At 31.4% G+C, this 23,593-nt stretch overlaps 5 protein-coding genes across 5 annotated transcripts in view; 1 reads left to right on the top strand and 4 right to left on the bottom strand.

Annotated features, from left to right (window-relative positions):
- Positions 1-8,364: 8,364 nt before the first annotated feature.
- On the bottom strand, positions 8,365-11,945 carry HELRODRAFT_193301 (hypothetical protein; the record flags this gene model as incomplete). The annotated part of the gene is made up of 8 exons (XM_009026454.1): positions 8,365-8,623; positions 8,775-8,840; positions 9,074-9,149; positions 9,424-9,971; positions 10,256-10,424; positions 11,250-11,420; positions 11,727-11,868; positions 11,935-11,945. 8 exons carry the CDS (start codon positions 11,943-11,945, stop codon positions 8,604-8,606), a joined length of 1,203 nt encoding a protein of 400 aa, XP_009024702.1. The 3' UTR covers positions 8,365-8,603.
- Positions 11,946-12,587: 642 nt separating this feature from the next.
- Positions 12,588-13,032, bottom strand: HELRODRAFT_178325 (hypothetical protein; the record flags this gene model as incomplete). The annotated part of the gene is made up of 2 exons (XM_009026453.1): positions 12,588-12,892; positions 12,960-13,032. 2 exons carry the CDS (start codon positions 13,030-13,032, stop codon positions 12,588-12,590), a joined length of 378 nt encoding a protein of 125 aa, XP_009024701.1.
- Positions 13,033-13,401: 369 nt separating this feature from the next.
- HELRODRAFT_178324 (hypothetical protein) lies at positions 13,402-13,987 on the bottom strand (the record flags this gene model as incomplete). Its single annotated transcript, XM_009026452.1, has 2 exons — positions 13,402-13,601; positions 13,810-13,987. The coding sequence occupies 2 exons, from the start codon at positions 13,985-13,987 to the stop codon at positions 13,402-13,404; spliced, it is 378 nt and encodes a 125-aa protein (XP_009024700.1).
- Positions 13,988-14,960: 973 nt separating this feature from the next.
- On the bottom strand, positions 14,961-16,542 carry HELRODRAFT_157577 (hypothetical protein; the record flags this gene model as incomplete). The annotated part of the gene is made up of 5 exons (XM_009026451.1): positions 14,961-15,023; positions 15,253-15,379; positions 15,604-15,677; positions 15,875-15,929; positions 16,493-16,542. The coding sequence occupies 5 exons, from the start codon at positions 16,540-16,542 to the stop codon at positions 14,961-14,963; spliced, it is 369 nt and encodes a 122-aa protein (XP_009024699.1).
- A 3,545-nt stretch (positions 16,543-20,087) lies between these two features.
- HELRODRAFT_193300 (hypothetical protein) overlaps positions 20,088-23,593 on the top strand; it is a 5,707-nt gene continuing 2,201 nt past the window's right edge. The window contains exons 1-4 of the mRNA XM_009026450.1: positions 20,088-20,597; positions 20,936-21,034; positions 21,255-21,530; positions 22,978-23,048. Of these exons, the coding sequence (XP_009024698.1) occupies positions 20,186-20,597; positions 20,936-21,034; positions 21,255-21,530; positions 22,978-23,048 (858 nt within the window). The 5' untranslated portion in view covers positions 20,088-20,185. The remainder of the gene's footprint in view (positions 20,598-20,935; positions 21,035-21,254; positions 21,531-22,977; positions 23,049-23,593) is intronic.

The following is a 23,593-nucleotide window of genomic DNA, read 5'->3' as shown; positions in this document are numbered from 1 at the left end:
AATGGTATGCTGTCGTAATGGCTGAAGTATTTGGCACTGCTGTTGTAAGACTGTGTTTGTTATTGTTATTATTATAATTTTATTATTATTATTATTACTATTATTATTATTATTATTATTATTATTATTATTATTATTATTATTATAAAACAACACGTCACCTTATATCCAGTAATGTTTAACTTGCCCTCCGCATCTGGCGATTTCAACTTCGAAGGCCACCTAATTAACATAAATTAGCATGAATAAACATATAAACTGCTAATTACAAATATAGACAACTACTACTACTGCTACTACATATTAACATACACTGAAACACAGGCAAAAAAAACAATCGCTAACTCATCACTTCCAGTGACTAGCGACGTACGTAAGGAGACCTTATGCAGGTGTTGCACGAACAAAAATATCACAAAGGGTAGTACAGGCACCTGCAGGACGGCTTTGTGGGCCTCTGTGGGAGGAGTTAAGTGTGGGAGGAGTTAAGTTTATGTTGATTGACAGCTGCCGAATTTGTTATGTTAATGAGGTGCCATTCGTTTTAATGATGAAGTGCCCTTTGCATAAATTATGATAAGAGGTATCTTTTAAAAAAAATAATATAGTGAAGATGTTAAAGATCCCTATATTGTTTAGGTACATAAATACACACACACACTCACGCACGCACACACACACAAATATACACACAATCCACACATACAAACACACACAAACACACATACTGACCTAACGTTTTGTCATCAGTGGCCTCATGGAGTAACTTATCCCATTCAAGTAACCTCTGTTCAGTTGTTTTTTCCAGTAGCATATCAAAAGTCCAGAAATATCTTAATGTAATGTTATTGTAATCTTTTTAATGTAAAGTTATTGTAATCTTAATGTAATGTTATTGCAATCTTTTAAACGTAATGTTATTGTAATCTTAACATAATGTTATTGTAATCTTTTTAACGTAATGTTATTGTTATCTTAATGTAATGTTAATGTAATCTGCTTAATATAATGTAATTGTAATCTTAATGCAATGCTGTTGTAATTTTTATAATGTAATATTATTGTGATCTTCTTAATATAATGTTATTGTAACCTTAATGTAATTTTTGTTGTAATCCTCTTAATGTAATTTATTAGTTGTAAAACATACAAACACACACATACACACACACACACAGATATGACAATCTGTAAAAATGATACAATATAAAAACTTGACCAAGTATGCAAGACAATTAGTCAGTTTAAGATTCTTTATATCTACTTCTACTTTATGGCCATACATACAAAGATACACATACACACAGACACACACACGCATACACACAGACACACACACGCACACACACAGACACACACAAACACAGACTAACATCCATGACTGTTGTTCTGTATGAATTAGCTTGTTGCATGCTATGTGCTTCCAAATGGAAAACCTGAAGATTTGTAATAATAAATGAAATACAAGTGTAATAAAATGAAAAATAAAAAATTATAATAATAATAATAATAACATTAATAATGACAATGATTATGGGAAATAATAATAATAAAAACAAGTTAATAAATTTTAAAGGTTCAATTAAAATAATCATTAATGTGCCTATAGTAAAAAATAAATTATATGAATATTTATAAATACTATATATTTATATTTATGTATTGAATATTATATTGTGTGTGTGTGTGTGCGTATGTTTGTGTGTAATAATATATTATTTAATAATTAATAATCAAATAAAATAACTTTTATATAACATTATTGAAAAAAGCTTACGTTAAATTTGGGAAATTTTTTCTATCTTTGGTCAGGATGTAAGGAATGATCTTCTTCAAATTCTGAGTCAACAATGAATGTAACATGTAATGTAATAAAAATAATTTATAATATAGATTATTTATAATAGTTATGAATAATTTATTAAAATTTAATATTACCTCTTACATAAATAAAATTTGTATAATTAATAATTTAATAATCTTCAATTTAGTCATTAATTTTGAAGAATTTATTCAACATTCCATGAGACAGCTATTTTCTTAAAGAGCAACTAAAAAAAAAAGTGGTAACTGAAAATAAAAAAAAACTGACATTCAGCGTCAGACGTGAATTGGGTGAAATAGGCAGAGAACCCAGGCAGAAACTTTCCGTTCGCAACCACAAATTTATGTCAACGGTACTACTTTTGCTGGCCGATTGAGACATTTTATTGATAAAATCCTAAAATTAAGGTCAGTTTATAAAATATTTTAGAATTATTATTTATAAAAACAAAGCTATTCCATCCTAATTACCGCTCACACAACATAGACGAGTTAGTTTTTAAAATTTTTGCTGTAAAAAACAAATAATCGACAACAACAACGTTTTTCTTTCTATTGAAATTTAAATATGAGTTAAAAGAGTATTCCTAGAAAGATTTTCTTGCAAATTTCATTTGGAGGAGCTTGTAATTTTGATTTTCAAAATTTTTGAAAAATTTCCATTGAAACCGTTAAATAGGTATTCGGCTTGCTTTCGTATCCTTAATAGTATAAAGATCTGGGTTAAAGAAGTCAAAAATTTTCCTCAAACACAGAAGTCCCAGCTGTTTTAAACATTCTGAACGTAAGGATGAATCTGTAAAAAACGCAAACTACTCGCGTTGCAAAGTTGAACGCTTGCAATCTACAGCAATAACTCCACAAGACGACTTACAACGACAAAACACTCCCAAACTGACAATCGAATGTTCTGCTCATCCAAGGAAGGTCCGCCAACATGAACAATGAAATAAATCAAACATCAATTAGGTCCCTAGATCGAGAACTGCCCAGAATTAAAACCGTTGATGGGATTGAACACAGTGACAGAAGATGCAGTAACATGGATGAACATGACATGCGTCAACCGCAATGCAAATGTATCATTTCTGTATCATTTCTTTGATACCAATCTTACCGAAACATTCATCTGAGTTAAGCTAATAACGTTAGTTAGTAACGGCTGATTGAATAGATAGAATATAAAATTAGTAATACAATCAAACGCATATTTTTTTGCGTGATGCTTATTTTTGTTAAAACTCTATCAATATATTAATTAACAACATGCTTAGTTAGGTAGGTAAGCCAACGAGAACAAAAAAAATCATTATTTCAAAGTTAGCAAAAAATTTCTAATTCAAAACATCTTTTGTATCAATTATTAAGAAAGCATTACCTGCAAGCAGCTTATGGCTATATATATATATATATATATATATATATATATATATATATATATATATATATATATATATATATATAGCGGTATAACTAAATGTTAAACATAAACAAATAAACGTTGAGCTAAACGTAGTTAAACAAATGATTAATTATTTAAATGGTTAATTATGCGACGATGGCTGGATTGAAAACTTCTAAAAGTATATGCAAATACAAATAACAATAATAATAATGATAATAATAATAATAATGAAAAACAATTTCCAGGTTAATTAACATAGGAATCAAGCATTTAAACAAAGAGGCTGAATTATATCATGATGTAGGTAAGTTCAATTTCTGCAAAAACCATTTTTCACTCGTGAATGACAAAAACAATAATCATTATAATAATTATTACTTATAATAATTATTATTGTTATAAATAATTGATTAATTGGTTAATTAATTAATATATTAAAAGGTGATAAACAATCTTTTCGCAATGTGAAATATTAAATATGCATTCGGTCGAATTTTAAAAATACAATTTTGGCTGGGACTTCTTACTGTCTGTTGTGTGTATGTGTGTGTGCGTGTGTATGCGTGTATATGTGTGTGCTAATGTATGTGTTCATGTGTGTGTGCTCGTGTGTGTGTGTGTGTGTGTGTGTGTGTGTGTGTGTGTGTGTGTGTATGTCTGTGTAAGCCAGCTTTTCTGGAACTATTGAATTCAAACACGTAAAAAATGAAATTATTTCAATCCAATAATCGCGAAAAAACAACAAAGACTACAACAAAATGAATAAATAAATAAACAAACAAACAAATATATATACACGTACATGTGAAGTACACACAAAAACATACAATTTTTTGATTGTTTCATTTTTCAAATTAATTTCTGAAAACGTCAAAATAAAAAGCAACGCCACAACCACAGATATGGAACCACTAATTTTTATATCTATGGTCAAAACGTAAAACAAACTTTTGCATCTGCTTTTGAACCCGGGTTCTAGAACACAAAACCGAACGCTTTACCATTACACTATCAAAATAGGGCATTTTGAATTAGCTTCCCAACACACTTAAATATGTCAGAAAAAACGAAATCTGGTCGAAACGATGTTGAATAAAACATATTAGTCCACAAGGAAAACAAAACCAATTTAACTAGAGTCACCGGAAAATAAATATGCATTACAGTTCAGTTACGCAGAAGAAGAATGATGGCTAACTTAACAGACTGTTTGTCTGAAACTATGGAACTATAAAACTAATCCATAAAGAAAATCAAGGCTTGCAGAATTCACGTTTTTTTAAAAAATGGCGAAAATTCCAATTAATGAATAAACAAATAAATCAAACAAATAATAAATAAATGAATTAATTAATTAATCAAACAAATAATTAATTAATTAATTAATTAATTAATCAATCAATCAATTAATCAATCAATTAATTGCTTTAAGTAAGCGATAAGCAACTATGTTCTCTAAACTAATCTAATGCTATTTATTTTTAGTAGTAGTAGTAACAATAGTAGAAATAATTTTAGTAGTAGTAGTAGTTGTTGTAGCCGCTGCAGTGATAGAGTAGTAGTTGTAGTAACAGCGGCAGCAGCAAAAGTAGTAGTAGTAGTAATAGTAGTAGTAGCAGCCGATGTAATTGTAAATGCATTAAATTAAAAATATTTTGTTCACAAATCTCAAATTTTTTCTTCAAAAAGCTTTTCTATGCATTTTATAAGAGGAAATACTATGTTAGATAAATGATGCTAGGCTTTGAGTGTGTGTGTGTGTGTGCTAGCTAGTATTTGGTAGTATTAAAGCAAAACGCGAAAGAATTATTTATCATTGGCTACAGTGACTAGTGTAATGAATGAATGAGTGAACGAGTGAATTACCTCTGCTAATGAATGAATAAATGAATGAACGAACGAACGAACGAACAAATAAATAAATGAAGTTATTAATCAATTATCTAATTAAAATCTAGCAAGTGATGGATCTAAGGATTGCATGAAAGCCTCTTAAGAGACTGTATTAAATAAAACAGGTGATTAAGCGATTTGAAAGATGAAGAGAAAAGAGATAACACGTCATCAAAGTTTAAGTGAGCCTCGTATGTGATTAAAAATATGAAATACACACACACACACACACATACACGAATAAATGCGGTTTTTAAATGATTTTATCATATATTCTATCTTATCATCGCCGTCGTCATCACCATTATCATGCACGCCTCAAAAGTCGTTTGGGTGAGTGTTATATGGGAGTTCGTGAGTAATGATAATAATGAGAGTGAAATGTAATGATAATAATAATAATAATAATAATAATAATAATAATAATAATAATAATAATAATGATGATGATGATGATGATAATAATAATAAGGAAGAATGAATTTATCAGCAAACTACTCAAGCGATGCTGCAAATTGTGTAATCAATCAATCAATCAATCAATCAACCAATCAATCAATCAACCAACCAACCAATCAAACAATCAACAATCAGCCAACAATTAATAAACAATCAATCAACAATCAATCAATCAATCAACCAATCAATCAATCATTCATCCATTTAACCAATCAATCAATCAATCGGTCGATAGGTAAGAAAGATGTATTATTTTTCTACCACTATTCATATTAAGAGGCTGGGAATTAAATTGAGAAGCGCAGATAGTAGGCAAAGTATAATAATAAAATTAATATCATAATAATAATAATAATTAAAATACTTATTATTATTAATATTATTATCATTTTTATTATCACGTCATTTCATTATATAAAAAATATAGAAATATATATCAAAACAATATATATATATATATATATATACTATAGAAAATAACTACTTTAATAAGTATATATGATAAATGGCGTATAGTATCATATTATGTTACTACATATATTGGCTTGATAATGTAATAAAACAATCTCTTTTATCTCTCTCTCTCTCTCTCTCTCTCTCTCTCTCTCTCTCTCTCTCTCTCTCTCTCTCTCTCTCTCTCTCTCTCTCTCTCTCTCTCTCTCTCTCTCTCTATTTATCTATCTATCCATCCATCCATCCATCATTCCATCATTCCATCCATCCATCCATCTATCTTTTGATAGATGGGTGTATCATCAACTATCTATCTCTCTCTTTCTACAGCTGCAAAAAATCTGTTAAGTGCAAGTGTATCATTATCTAATAGAGTGACGAATTGATAAACAAACGAACGAACGAACGAATGAACGAACGAACGAATGAAAGAATGAACGAAGAAAGAAGAAAGAGAAAAGATAAAAAAAATAGTAATAGAGGTTGAAATTGTCCTACGCACAAAAAGCCTGTATGTACAATAGGCGTTTAAAGCTCTTCTATATATACATGAATGAATGAATGAATGAATGAATAAATGAATGAACGAACGAATGAATGAATGAACGAATGAATGAATGAACGAATGAATGTATAAATGAATGGATAAATGAATGGGTGAATGAATGAATGAATCATCTAACAGGCTTTTTATAATTAATATAATAAACGAAGACATGTTACAATGTTGTCGTATTTTGGTCGTGCTAACCATTAATAATTAACATTAAAAAATAAAAAAAATTAATTAATTTAAGAAATAATGAATTGATGTCATCAGTAATCTTATCACGTTCATGTAATAACAGTAACAATAATAATAATAACAAAAACAAAACAATATTAATAATAATCATCATCTATGTACAGTTTTGTTACATACACTTACATACAAAAACCGTGCACACATACACACACACAGAGAAAGAAAGAGAGAGGAAAGAGAGAGAAAGAGAGAGAGAGAGAGGGGGGGAGAGAGAGAGAGAGACATACACACACAAGTAAAATGCAATCGTAATTCGGTGTCTATAGTTTTTATGTATGTATATCAGTACATATAAAAAGCTGTACTGCTAATACTAATTTAATTAATTAATTAATTAATTAGCTAATTAATTAACATAATTATAAAATTAGCATACTTCAGTACCATATCTACACAACATTGAAAGCTAGTACACAACCAGCACAGCACAGTACAGCAGTACTAGTTAGAAGCATATTTAACTAATAATAATGTAAGCATACTTAAGTAGTTTGGTGTACAAGTACATACAATATAAATATACATAGATACATACAAACAAACAAACTAACATACAAACAAACAAACAAACATACAAACAAACAAACATACAAACAAAAGAACGAAACAACAGATCGACTGACGCCTTGATGATTATAACGATAATATTACTGATAATAATGACGATGATAATAATGATGAAGGTGGCAATCGCAAGGTGTGTCTGTGTGTATGCGTGTGTGTGTGGTGTGTATAAATTATTATTAATCATCTATTATGTTATATATACTGACTAGATAAATACGATATGAAACTAATAAAGCCAAAAAAATGATACATGTATAAACATATATATATATATATATATATATATATATATATATATATATATATATATATATATGTTTGTATATTTAGATTTAAAATAAAAAATATAAGTATAAATAGAAGTTATATCCGTATGGTTTTTTTGGTTTCATATATGCGACTAGTAAAACTATGACCAATCTATCTATCTATCTATTTTTTCCAATTTCAAACTTCCAACTATATTTATTATTTCAATAAATTATTGAATTATTATTACTTTATTATAAAATTTTGATATTTTATTGGCCATGATTAACTTTGAGTTTGAAAAGATAAAATTGTCCGCAAACAAACAAAAATTCCAAAGAAACGTAGATGATGAAATTAAGAGTACAAAAAGGTAAGAAAGAGAAGAAAAAGAATTTGCCAGACTGTATAAAATTATCGATGTTGTTGTTGTTGTCGTTGTTGTTGTTGTTGTCATTGAGGTTGTTGTTGTCGTTGTTGTTGTTGTTGTCATTGAGGTTGTTGTTGTCGTTGTTGTTGTTGTTGTCATTGAGGTTGTTGTTGTCGTTGTTGTTGTTGTTGTCATTGAGGTTGTTGTTGTCGTTGTTGTTGTTGTTGTCATTGAGGTTGTTGTTGTCGTTGTTGTTGTTGTTGTCATTGAGGTTGTTGTTGTCGTTGTTGTTATAGTTGACGTTATTTGTAATGTTGAAATTATTATTGATAATGATGGTTGGTGTTTCTTTGGCTATTTTTTTCATGTCAATATCATTGTTGTTGATGTTATAGTAGTTGATGTTATAGTTGTTGATGTTATTGTTGTTGTTGATATTATTGTTGATGTTGTTGCTGATGATGTTGTTGTTATTGCTACTGATGTTGTAGTAGTTGTTGTTGTTGATGTTATTGTTGCTAATGTTGTTGATGATATTCATGCTGTTGTTGTTGTTGTCTGGCTCAAGCAATCAATCATTAGGCTGCAGGACAAAGAACTAAAAAAATATCAACAAAATTTTTATTAATAAAAACAATAATTGATACTAATAAATGTCTATGTTATATGTGTAGTAATCAGTATCGGTGATAATACAAACTAAACAGAAGTTTACTTTTAAAAAGATGGTAATTGAAGTATAAGTTTACTTTTGAGTATGTAATCAGTGAGTAGTGATGGCGTTGTGGGACTGTTGTCGTTGATAGCCGACAATACTTTGGTGATTTTAACGTTTAATTTCGTTACAAATCCATGACCAACCTGCCAGCCAACCAACCAGCCAACCAACTAATCAATCAGCTAACAAACAAACCAACCCACCAACCAATTAACCAACCAGCTAATCAAACAACCAACAAACCAACCAACCAACCAATCAACCAACCAACCAATCAACTAATCAATTAGGCAACCAACCGACCAACCAACCAATCGACCGACTACATACTTCTGATAAAAACAAGCAGAATATCGATAGAGAGAGGGGCCTGCTGCTTCTTATACGGAATGACGGTGGTCAGATACTGCATCGTTAATTAACAAAATAACCCCTCATTAACATAATTTATTCATTCGTGATCATAACTGGTGACCAAATTTACTAATAAATTTAATAATTTATAATGATTAATGCAATAAATTGTGTAAAATTCCCATTTTAAATAAATTTTCATCACAAGTAAAACTAGCTCAAAGTTATTTATAGCTAACAGGGCCACCTAATTAACATAAAAATACTAATTAACAGTTCACAGGACCAGCTAATTAACGTAAAATATTAATTTATCAGCAACTAACAGCTGGTTGCTTGACACCAGTAGTAGTAGTAGTGGTGGTGGTGTTGGAAGTGTTTATGAGTTTAGTGGTATTGTTATTGTTGCTGTTGTTGTTGTTGGCTGGTGTAGAAGTAACAGTGTTGTTGTTGTTGTTGATGTTATTAACGTTACTCTTGTTATTGTTATTGTCATCAATCAGTTGATGGCTATTATTATTATTGTTGTTATTATTGTAATTAACGTTAAAATTAGTAGTGCTATTATTATCAACGACGATGCAATTATTATTATTGTTATTATTATTGGTGTTGTTATTATGCGATAGTTGTTGTTGTTGTGGCTGTAGCTGTTGTTGTTGCTGCTGCTGCAGCTGTAGCGACGACATCAGCTCCTTACGCCTCTTCTGCACGGTGATCAACAGCCAGATGAACTGGTTCTTCAACTCCTTCTCGTACTCCAGCTCGTCCCTGATGTCCAGCTCGCGAATCAGGACCTCCGAATGGTCGAGAATGCTTCGGTTCATCTCGTCGCGCATACGTAGCAAGGTTTCCAGGGGCAATTTCAAGAGCTCTGTCGCGATGGTGGCGGCGATGGTGGCGATCGTGGTGGCGATTATGGTGGTCATGATGATTATGGTGACGATTGATTGTGATGAAAATAAGAAAGGAGTGACGTGAATTCGAACTCGGTCACTGCAATGCTTGCTAAGTCATCGTGCTGTCGACTTAGAAGTCACATCATCGTCATAACAACAACAACATCGTCATCACAGCACAGGACATACACCTTATCATCATCATAATTACATCACCACCATCATCATCATAACAAAAACATCATCGTCACAAACAAACCTGGATTATCGGCGATATTAGCCTCCCTATCCTTGACACTATTGTTGGGAAACTTTTTGGTCAACCTCAGGTGGTCAGTAGCCAGAATTCTTGACACAAAGTTTTTACGATTGTGTAACTTTCCGTGTAAACTCCTCAAAGAACGCTGAGTGTTGCTATTGTTTGCGTCCTGTATATGCGTGTGTTCGTGTGCGTCTGTGCGTGTGTGTGTATATGTGTGTGCGATTCTGCGTATATTTCTAAAAAACGCCTTGCTGCTGTTACGAGCGAGCGTATGTATGCGTGTGTGTGTTTGTGTGTGTGTGTGTGTGTGTGCGTGTGCGTGAAAGGGTGTGTATAATGTAAATGTATGTACCTACTTTTGCCACAGTATGTATGTGTGTGTGTGTATGTGTGTGTTTATGTGTAGATTTTTCGCTTTCTGTTTGCTAGGTAATATTTGCTCCTCAGTATAAATTTACATATCAGTGCATTCACATGTCAACTGACTAATGTCTTCCTATCCATCAAACATACACACGCACACACACGCGCGCACACACACACGCACACACACAACTGACTAATGTCCTGTCATTCATCACACAACAGTGCCACACATAAACACACACACACATTCAATCATTTATTCTGTCGTCATTATTTTCACCAAGGTATACATTTCATCATCACCAACCTCAGCTCATTCATCCTCGTCATCTTCATCATCACCTTCATCATCATCATCATAATTATTATCATCATCAGCAGCAACAACGTCAACATCATCGTCGTCATCATCAGTACTGCTGCTATTACTACCAATAAATTTAATCAAAATTTCAAAGGTGTGTATGTGTGTGTGTGTTTGTGTGAAGTGAACTAATAAGAATCTATCATCCACCAACATGCCAAAGTCATCATCAACATCGTCATCATCATCATCTTCGTCGTCATCAACCTATTCATAATCATAGTCACCCACAGTGATTAAAAAAAAAACAAATCCACCAACATCTAATAGCTCATCCAACTCATTGATGACGTCATCGGCGCTGATCACGTGGTCGTCCAACAGCATGGCGTCGTCATCTTCCGCGTCATCGTCCACGTCATCATCCTGCACCTTCCATCCATCTGCAGTGTTGTTGTCGTCGCTACGATGGTCGTCCACAACGCCCGAGTCCTGAGGTTATCGCGTGACGCGGTTATGACGTCATAATGACGGTGTTTTGTTGACGCGACCATGGCCTTGTTGTATGCAATGTAATGACAAGACGTTGAGCGAGCAAGTGGTGTTTTTATGATTAAAAGAATGATAACAGCGTGTAAGGTGGTTATTGTATTATGATGATATGACGTCAAAACATAAGCACACACGCATATACAAACGCACACTCAAAGTAAGAACAACGTGAGAGCCCTGCCGATAAAACAAAGCAAAAATAATCAAATAAAATATTCAACGGAACAAGAATTCAACAAAACTAACAATACAAGCTTGGGAATAAGATTCGCCCTCTCCGATTCCCCCACCGAACAATTTCGTGTCCCCACCACCCCCCACCATTCCTGATTTGGTCCAGTCAATGGGGTAAATATTGCCATAGTGCCCAGTCAGAGTCCACCATGTTCTATGATTGTGTGTGTGAGTGTATGTGTGTGTGTGTGCGCGACATAAAGCAAAAAGACTACATCACTTTCTAAACATTATAAACATTTAATTTGTAAATACGTAACAGCAAGAGAACTACATAATCTAACTTTTATATAATAATAATTGATTGACTGATTCTGTTTGTGACTTTTGTTTGATTTAATTCTTTTTACAGTTATGCTATTTTGTGTGTATGTCGCTTAACAAGCCGAAGCTTCAGATTTTTTTTTAAAGGATAAATAAATAAAAAGTACCAAACGATAATTGATAATGCCAAAGGACATTATTATTATAATTTTTGAACAACTGATTTAATCTTCCTAATCGAACTCAATTGTTTCTTAGAACGCCATAGTAGATCTTTAACAGAGATTTAATAAATAAAGAGATAAAGACATTATGAACGCCGATAGGGGCTTTTACATGACGAATCTGCGTTTCCAATTATTATAAATATTGTGAGAAAATTTAATTTTGGAGTGGTTTTAATCTTGAAAATTATTATATTAGATTTGAATATTGTAATAAATGTAATAATTTAAATAATGTAAACATTTTTTTAAATTTATTCGTTAAAATTTGTTTTGATTAAAAAAATATTTTTCGGTTTACCCACACTAGCGAATATTTTAAAAATGAATCAAATCTCCTCTTTTGATAAGTTTTCATCGGCTGAGGTTGTACAATTCCATTTCGTTAACTTTTTTGATAATCTCTACTGCGGATCTGTTTCTGTGGGTTTGTGTTCTCTTCGTCATCATTATCAACATCAACAAAACTTTGAAAATATGACGCTCTCTTTCCATTCGTGTTTTCATCATATTCCAAAGTCTTAAATTTTCTATCTTCTCTACCATATGTAGACGATTTCGTGTTGCATGGCATGACTGGTGCATCATCAAAGATTAGGATGTCATTGTTTTCAGTGTTTCTGGCAGGCATTTTATTATTTTCTGACACCAATTTTTCATTTTTCTTCTTTGTATCTCTTTCCCTTTTGCCTTTAAACATTCGAATAAGCTTATTAATAACAATTTCATTATCTCTCATGTTGATGCATTTTGTCACCTGGAAGTCTTCCTTGCTTGTTATTAATGTAGTAGAGGTGTCGGTATCTTCGTCCAGATTGAGAATGTATCATTTTTTAAACGTTATAAACATTTAATTTGGAATTATGTAACAGCTAGAACTACGTAATTTGATTTTTATATAATAATAATTGATTGACTGATTCTGTTTGGGACAAATAAAACTATATGCTTTAATTTTTTCTCCAATTTTGTTTGAATTAATTTTTTTTTCTCAATTATGATATATTGTGTGTATGTTGCCCCACAAGCCTAGGCTTCGGGTTTTTGTTTTAAATAAATAAATGTTTACAGAATATCTACAGACCACCTAATGCCATGGACATAATATCCCCCAGACACATAATAGCATAGACATAATATCAACCAAGCACATAATAACAAAGACATAACATAGACTTAATATCACCCGTAGGCCTAACTTACTGATTGTCGGCCAGTATGTCATCCTCGCTTCTGATTTGAATGGGTGCTATTATCTCAGAGTGTTCGTTATAATTTTTAAAGCACTTGATTATTTTTGCATCAAATGTGTTGACGAGGTCTTCCAGGGACCCAGACAGGTTTTCGTTTTCGAAATCTTCAGAATTGTTGTCGCCTATGTCCAGTTCTGTGGCATAACCTTGGGAACAGAAACAAGTAGGTTATAGGTGGGGATGAAAGTATCAATGACTGATACACTATTATTTTATTTATGTATTTGCTTGTCTAACTAACAAATAATTAAAACTTAATAGTTATGTAATATGGTTAATTAAATACAGTTGTTTGAGTGGAATAACATAATTTCAGAAATTAAATTAATCAACTGAATTTGAAAAACAACCAACTGTTGTTATTCTTGTTATTCTGGGGACTGCTACTGACGGAGGAGGAGGCCTCACTCATCCTCGAGACTGCACTACATGGGCTGGCTGGTTGATCATCGACGAATTCATTCCATTCATCCATGTCAAATGTTGCCAGTGGGGCCTCAAATCTCAGTTCAGACATGTTGGATTTATCCATTTTTGATTGTTTTTTTTCCCAAAGATTCTTAATCTAGCTTGCAGTTTTATTGTTTGACTAACTAACGGTGATGATAGATGACTAATTTATTTAAAAAATGACTTCACTTAGCTGATAAAATCAAGCAAGAAGAAACTCAATTTAAAAAACAAAATACACAACAAAGTGAATAAAATATGGCTGCTATTATATTTTTTAATTAAATTAGAATTTATTCTTTTAGTAAATTAAATTTAAAACAAATTAAAATTACTGATTAAAATTTTTTTTTATATTTTGTTGTATATTTGTTCAAAATTAGTTTTTAAATTAAATTAAAAAACAAATCAAAATGGTTATTCAATAAAAATATACAAAAATACGGCCAGATGGAACGTAATTTAAATAATCAAACCAACCAAATGGACAACAATCAAACGAGCGCACATCACTGATCATACACTAATCCCTGACTGAACTAAAAACTTCAGCATCTTAATCATTATAATAATGTTATGAATTTGTCTTGCAACAGAAACAAGTGATGTACCTATTTTTGCATTGGGCCAATAGATACGGATATTTATATATCGGTTAAGGTTTTTATTAGTTTTGTAAATATTTTAAGGATTTTAAACGTCTTTTACAAAAATATTCTGTAAAAAATAAGCATTTATTTTGATAAAAATATTTATTTTTTTACAAACACATTGCAAAACCATTCACACAAGTTAATCCGTCCTTATTCATTCCACCACTTTGAAATCAATTTTTAAGGTTTTAATATATTTTTTAGCATAAAACCAAACGTTGATAATGAGATATGGCACTGTTTTTGTTTTTCACTCACATTGTTGTATATTAAGTAACCACAGTCATTGAATGAATTCAAATCAAATGAACAACATATAAATTTAGTATTTCTGGAATCATGAAATTGATAAAAAAGAATAAAAGGAATAAAAAGAAAAAAAATAAATAAAAAGATCAATCTCTATTCAGTCCATCTGTGCATGCATGATGGATGAGTGCAGACGTAATAGAGTCTCATTCCCTCCTGAAAATTGAAAAAAGAATTAAATTATTTAACAATATTTTGAATAAAATTTAAAAATTTATTTGGAGTGATTAAATATTATTCAAAACTACATTCATCTCTCTCTCACATTCTCTCTCTCTCTCTCTCTCTCTCTCTCACATTCTCTCTCTCTCTCTCTCTCTCTCTCTCTCACACACACACACTTAAAAGATAGACCTGAAAACACACAAACAAACATCAAACATACCTCAGCTCTCCTTGTCTGCGATTGAAAAAACACGGCCTCTTTATGCTCACACTTCTGGCATGGATGGTCCTCAGTTCTTGGGAGGGTGGGGTCAGCTATGACGTCACCAATTATCTGAGTCAGTTCGCTGAAATTTCAAATTACAAGTTTTTAAATTATGTTGGTTAGTTTGTCCAAAAATATCAATTTGACAACAAGGATGTTTGATTTAACTGTGATATTATAAGGGATTGTAATATTAATAACATTTAAAATGAAAATGGAAAGCCATAATATTTCTTTGTTGTAGCTAACAAAAAACAGAATTCATAATCCTAAAACTGACAACTTGAGAAAAAAAATAATACTAACTCGACTTCATGTTGAATCTTGTTGACATAAATACAAGGATTGTCTGCATCCATTTGGAAGTCGCAATTTCGACACTGGAAAGAAAAAATTGGTCTATTTTATGTTGAAAATACAAATTTGATACCTATCATTAAAGATTTTAAAAAATTGCTAATTTAAAAATAAAATTGAAAACAGAAACAGAAACAGACATACACACACATACACTTAAGCACGTACAAACCAACCAACATACAAACAAACACACATAAACTTGAAACGTCTTACTTACCGAGTATAATAGTTTTCGCTGTTCCTTATCCTCTTTTGGGTACAGCATATTATTACTGAAAAAATTGAAAAATTTTCAAATTTCAACACAACAAAATATTAAAAATTAATTTAATAAACAAAAAACAATGGGGTGACAAAATGAAATTAAAATTTCAAAATTAGTATAATAATTACACTTGTCTGAAATCAACAAACAACATTCCCTAACCTTCCCAAAGTTTATATTATTATTATACTATCATTTCAAACATAAAATTGAAATTGCTTAAAACTGAATGTTAGTTAACAAACATGTAGTGTAGTCTAACTTAGCTTTACTTTTTAGTTTTTACTATTAGTAATTAATAATTACTCAAAAAAAATTAACTTGTATCTCTTATCTTATGCTTATCTATTTTGCCTAAGAATTCTAAAAATTGAAAGCCGAAACAGTGAAACACTAAACTACTAACTAAAAAACTTAATGTTTAGTAGGCTTTACTACGTCCTAAAACTAAAACTAAACGTGCTTGTAAAACGGTACAGGACAACTGAATTGAGAATTATTATAATATAAAAATTGACAATTCCGAACTTAAAATTTTAAAATTAAATAAAATAAAATTAAATAAATTACCATTCCTGGCAGAATTTGATGCCAACGAAGCCAGGCCCACCACTTTTCATCCCTATAGATTCCATTATCCTTTAAATTTTTAAAAGTTTAAAATTACGAACGAGTTGAGACAAGAAATAAGGAGAAATTCGAGACAACTAACTTCTTGAGAATGATGAAACGTGCTGGAAGGACTAACCGACGGTTCTGTTATACAGGGTCGGTTGCATAGAAACCGGTAGAATCATAAATCCTGTTCTTTGGTGTTATTTATGTCTTTGCTTAGCCGTGTTATTGTGTCTTTGTTCTTATACAGATGAATAAATTACTATATTTATTCATTTTTTTAAATTAAAATATAAAGACTTTTAATATAAGGAATTTCGATATCAGGTGGCTGATGAATAATTGAAGTTTTGACTGCAGTGTGGTTGTAATAAATTGGATAGCAATAGTGACATATGTACGTAACACTAAAACCACAGATGCTTCCAAGTTAACGCTAAGTTCGTAAATTAAATTCCCTACATATCATTTTATTGTTTAAAAAATCAAATTTTACTGGAAAGTGCAATCTAAAATATAAGCAAAGATAGTTTAAAATTGTTTAAAATAAATACAAACAAAGCAAAAAAATGTTTACTTTGATTACAATCTATTTGTTTTATTCTACACATCTTTCGCAATTCTCAAACGCACGTACGTTTATTGAAAATTAAAATTTATTATTATCACGTCAAGAAAGAGGAGGTCAGAAAGGTCATACAGCATGGGCCTCTGAGTTTAAGAGGTCAATGAAAAAGACATTTGCGGTAATACTAATAAAAAGTAGTGTAAACCACACCACATGTTATCTGACCCTGACCTCTAAATGGTTTTAACAGGCCCTGAATATAACAATCTTAGTCACATTTTCAATTAATTCATCCACAAAATTTAGCGATTTTTGAATTTTTTTCAAAATAAAGTAAACCACCTAACAACAAAATACATCAGGAAATAAGTGGTACATGTTATATTATTATGTGCAGTGTTCAGAATAATTTAAGAAATTACCATATGAAGTTGGATGAACAGTGCACAATTTAACATTCAATATCGTAAGACCAGAATAAGTATATATGTAGGTACTATTTTCAATTTTGTAGAATTCAATTATTTTATTTTTTCTTTTGTTCTTATAAAATTATCGATTTTGTAAAACGAAATTCTCGCAGAATCATGTGACCCGAGAGGATTCTTCTGCAAAAGCGATCGTAGGTGCATTAGCTACCTGGACGTTTGCGACGGCGATTTTACATGTGGCGATTTAAGCGATGAAGCGTCTTGCGACAAAGGCGTGGCAGAAACTTTATTTATTTTTTTAAATTTTAATTTTAAATAAATTTATTTGTAAAAATAAATGGAAAATATTTATTGACCATATATTTTAATAGTGGCTGTTGGTTTAATGTATATAACGTAATATCTTTCTTCTTTCTCGTGCCCTATACTTTCAGAACATTGGCGACCATCGACCTCCACAAAACCCGATCTTTAACACTTTGTAGTTGTTGAAATGGGGTGATATTCAACAAGTGACACAAGGACAAAACTAGTCATTTTGTTACCAACTTTTATCGCAGCTCTTGCTACCAATAGAGGTTTTTCCATCAATGTCCAAATTTTCCAATATTTCCATAAACTCACGCAATCAAAAGCTCTGGAGTAATCGACGAAACATATAAACAAGTCCCTCTTCATTTCAATCGCTTGTTCACTGATCATTTGTAGCATAAAGATAGCGTTTCTTGTACCACATTGTACATTTGAAATTTCAGATCTGATTTTGCTTCGTGCTCTCATCATCAAAATTTTCAAGAGAAGTTTTGTAAGATGACTCATCAAGCTGATTGTTCAACGTAGTTCACATTCCGTTGCAATAGATTTTTTAGGCAATGCAATAAATATTGACTTGGAGAGATCTTCAAAAATTTTACCGCTGTTATTAATACAAAATAAATAAATAATTTTTTTTACTATTAGGCGAATTAGGCATACCAGGACCGGATTGTAAATTGGATTTGGTGAATTGTGAGTACAAGGACACGTGCGTTCAAAGGAAATACGTCTGTGACAGTCTGCCGGATTGCTTTGACGGAAGTGACGAAATGGATTGTCCCGTACAAATTCACATTTATTCAAGTTTTTTTTTTCAAATTTAATTTTTATAAAACTTATGAATGAAAGAATGAATGGATGATTGATTGATTAAATAAATGAACGAACAAACGAACGATTGATTAAATAATTAATTGGGTTGATTGACTGATTGATTGATTCTTAATTTTTGTCTACCAGAAATCACCTTTGGACAGCGTTATCAAAAAAACTTACTTCAATTAAAGATTTATTTTAACTTAAATTATTAGCTGTTTGGTTTTTAAATATATTTGTCAATTTATGATTTCAAGTTATACGCTGGGATCACGTTTATTATAATTGGTTTTAGTACATAAAATTTGTATTGCTACATGTAGCCATCTTAATGAAACAGATTTATATTCTTAACGAAATTAACACAAATTTTTTTTAAACTCTCAGTCAAGTAACCTACAAATCAATCAATCAACCGACCGACCAATCAATTAAACAACCAAACAGCCTACCAACCAATCTATTATAACTAACTTATCACACGGGGAAACTGTCGATTTCATTTTATCAATTTAAATGTTCAATCGTTCGCTCACTGAATCATTCGCTCATTCAATGATTCTTTTATTCATTCGTTGGCCAATGTGGGTGGTGTTATAGCTCTGCCAACACTAACCAACTGTTTATCCATTAATCGTCATCATCATCGTCGTCATCATCATCATCATCATCATCATCACAGATGCTTTTAATTCCAAATGGTTGTTAGGTCTCAGAGACGCTGCTTTCCATAATCCTTTCCGACGATAATGGCGTTGATGATGATGATTAATGGTGATGATGATGATTGATGGCGATGATTATGATTGATGATGGTGATGATGATGATTGATGGTGATGATTATGATTGATGATGGTGGTGATGATGATTGATGGTGTTGATAATGATTGATGGTGATGATGATGATTGATGGAGATGACTGATGGTGATGATGATGATGAAAACGACGACGATGATGATTTTCAAATTGAAAGGGATTAGCAAAGCGGAAGCCAAGTCTGCCACGGGAGCTTTCCACTAAATCGACCTTTCAATAACCATCTCATTTTTCTTTATATGTATTACGTTTTAGTTTTACTTCATTTTCGCGCACAAACAAACTCGCACAAAGAAAATTTATATGTAAAATATAAACCTAACTTGTATTAATTAAAATCGACTTTTATGAGATTTGCTTCGATTCGTACCATTATTTGAAAAAAGACAAAAAAATAAATTTTTAAGTTTTTAAATTTACAAGTTATTAATTTTACGATTAATTTTAGTATTCAAAGTTTTCAAATAAAAAATCTTCCGATTGTTTTATACCGACAAATTGCTACCATCCCTCAATTAACTTTTAAACAGTAATATAAAAATAGGTGCGCAGCTGTGCAGTTTCGATAATTTTTTAGGCGTAACGGACGGGTCGGTCGTGCCTAGTTTCATTTTTTCCAAAAAAAATATTAAAAAATTTTTTAAAATTAATTTTCATTCAAATTTAAACCGAATTAAACGGACAATTAAACAAAAAAGAAATGCCCACCGAAATCCCAGTGGACGCCCCAAAACCTCGTCTCTGCCGTTTGCGGAAATGGTCGGATTTCAACGGCTACGGTTTCAATCTGCACGCCGATAAAGGAAAAGAAGGCCAATATGTCGGCTCGGTTGATCCTAACTCTCCGGCAGAACTGGCCGGCTTGATGAAGGGAGATCGCATAATTGAAGTTAATGGCATAAATATCGGAGTTGAGAATCACCAGCAGGTTGTGAATAGAATCAAAACGAACCCCAATGAGGCGACGCTATTGGTTGTCAGTCCGGATGGCGCTGAGTACTACAAAAGATTAAATATAGTTATAGATAGCAACATGAGTAATTTGAGAGTGCGAGAGACGCCGGCCAGTAATCCATTCACTGCTTCTTCCTTTAATAAAAATATGTACTCAGGTTAGCGTTAGTTAGTTAGTTAGTTAGCTCATCTTACTTACAGAGTACATACCTTTTCTAGTTTAGACTTGTTGAATTTTGCTGAAAAATATGTCATTGGCAAACGTAGATACTTCATTATTTTACACAAATTTGTTTTATGCATATTTTATTTTAATATTATTTCAGATTATACTATTTGAAATAATATTATAACAAAATAATAATTACACTTTTAGGTTTTTATCAAATTTTTTTTGACCCTGGTGTACACATCTTATAGAAATATTAAACTTTTAAATGTTTGCCAAACTTTTTTTAGTTCTGAAAAATTGTTTCTGAAAATTTCCATGCAACAGATTACTCTAGCATGGATACAGGTTATTCGCTGAGGTCATGTCTGTTAAGTCTATGGCAAGATTTTCAGGGCTATGGTTTTAATTTGCAGAGTTTAGATGGTTTGTATGTTTTTTGTATGCTTTTTGTGTGTCCTTTGTATGTTTTTGTATGTCTTCTGTGTATGTTTTGTGTTTATTTTATATTGTTTTCTTTGCTTTAGTTTTTTTAGTTTATTTATATGCTTATTTTATGTTTAGTAGTTTGTATGAAACATGCAATGGTCAACAACAAACAAACCTAAACATACATATTCACGCACATCTCTATTCCCTAACTCAGGCAAACCAGGTCAGTATGTAGGTAGTATAGACCGAAATTCCCCGGCTCAACTTGGGGGCCTAAAAGAGAGAGATCGCCTAATTTTAGTGAATGACATTGATGTCACGAACATGAACCACAAAGATGTTGTAATGCTAATCAAGTCAAATAAAAATTCAGTTGCTTTACTAGTGGTGGATCCGGAGGCAGATCGATATTTTTCGAGTTCTGGGGTCAAACTGCCCAATGACCAAGTTCATGTTATCGATTGTAAAGGACCTCTCTCTAATCCGTATGGTCAGTTTTTGTATGTGTTTGTGTGTGTGAGTGTGCGTTTCTGCAAGAATCCTTTGGTCTGTATGTGTGTTTGTACTTTTATGTGACTGTGTATGTTTGTGTGTTTTATGTGTGTGTGTGTGTGTGTGCGCGTGTTTGCTTGCTTATGAATGCCCGTTTAGTGTGTGTGTGTGTGTGTGTGTGTGTGTGTGTGTGTGTGTGTGTGTGTGTGTGTGTGTGTGTGTGTGTGTGTGTGTGAATGAATAAAAATAAGGTACAGCCTTAACTTAATACCATAATAGTCAATTGTCATAATAGTTATAATTAATGTAGTAGTAGTAATAATAATAAGTTAAGTTTAGTGTCTGAATTAATACATGGTTTAGTGGCTTGTTGATTTTGTAGGTCTGTAGTTGTGGTTTTGTTATACATCCTTGTAAAATGAGATTGGTAATGATTTCTTTGTTTGTACAGTGGATCTAATTGTCTTGTAAATGGTCACACAGCATGATTATTAGTTTGCCAATGTTATTATTGTTTTATATGTGTGTGTGTGTTTGTTTGTGTGTGTGTTTGCTTATGAATTCCTGTTTAGTGTGTGTGCGTGTGTGTGTTTGTGTGCGAGCGTGCGTGCGTGTGTGTGTGTGTGAAATTTTTTTTTATAAATGTGTTTGCTAATTTATTGCATTAGAGTTCATTTTTATCTCAAAATTAATTACCTTCTGCCATTATAATGGTTACATATTAAATAATAGTCAATTGTTGTAATTGTTATAATTAATGTAGTAGTAGTAGTAGTAGTAGTAGTAGTAGTTGTAGTAGTAGTAGTTGTAATATAATAATACTAATGAAATAATAATTGTTTAAGAATATTAATAATTTGTTGCCATTTCATTAACATGGGCTGTTATGGCTACTGATAAGAGCTAGATAAGTTGAATGTACCCTGTGATGATGATAATAATAATAATAATAATAATAATGACATTTATTATTACTGCTTTTATTATTATTGTTATTATTATTATACCATCAGAAATTAGTAATATTACTAACAAAAGTAATAATGAATGGGTGAATGAATGAGTGAATGAATGAGTGAATGAATGAAGGAATGAATGAATGAGGACAATAAATACTTAGAATGGGTTTCGCTCTCTCTCTCTCTCTCTCTCTCTCTCTCTCTCTTTTTCTGGAAACTTAATGTTTATAAACAATTTTGTAAAAGGATGTGACAGTTAACAGAAACACTAATTATACTACTACTACCACAACTACTAATACTACTACTACTACTACTGCTGCTGCTGCTACTACTATTACTACAACTACTATTATTACAAATTATTGTAATAATAATTAATAACAATACTAATACGATTATTTGTATAATTTTTTAAATGTGTTATAATTTTCAGAAATAAAGATAATTTTTTTTAAATGTCATACTGCTATTTAATTGCTGTAGTTGGAAAGTCATCATCTCAAAATGGCTGTAGCAACAACAACAACAACAGCAATAACATTGCAATCTCAACAGTATGTATATTTGTTTGTTTGTTTGTTTATTTGTGTATGTACGCTCGTGTCTCTATGTACGTATGCGTGTTGTGCGTGTGTTTGTGCTTGTGCGTTTTTGTGTGTGTATGCGTGTGTGTGTTTTCCATATGAGTAATTAATTAAGTGTGTGTGTGTGTGTCTGTGTGTTTTTGAAATAAGTGATTAAAGTAATTATTACTGGCCAATTATTCAGCTAATTACATAACCTTCAGTTCATAATGTATAATTGCTTCCTACATTCATCTACAATGGATTCTGAAATATGATGTTTTAAATGAACCAATGAGTTAACAATGAATGAGTAAGAGAAAGAGAGAGAGAGAGAGAAAGGGGTGGACGATAATAAGGGTGATTGATTGCCTGTGTGAAGACAGGAAGCACAAGCAAATGCATCATTACACCATCAAGATGAATGAGTGAATGGTTGATTGATCGATTGAATGAAGGAATTAATGAAGGTATAAATGGATGAATGAATAACTGAACGAATGATCGTGAAAAAGATGAATGATGGTGATGATATT

Source organism: Helobdella robusta, assembly GCF_000326865.2.
Source record: "Helobdella robusta unplaced genomic scaffold HELROscaffold_47, whole genome shotgun sequence".
NCBI lineage: Eukaryota > Metazoa > Annelida > Clitellata > Rhynchobdellida > Glossiphoniidae > Helobdella > Helobdella robusta.
This window is presented reverse-complemented; position numbering and strand designations above follow the sequence as displayed.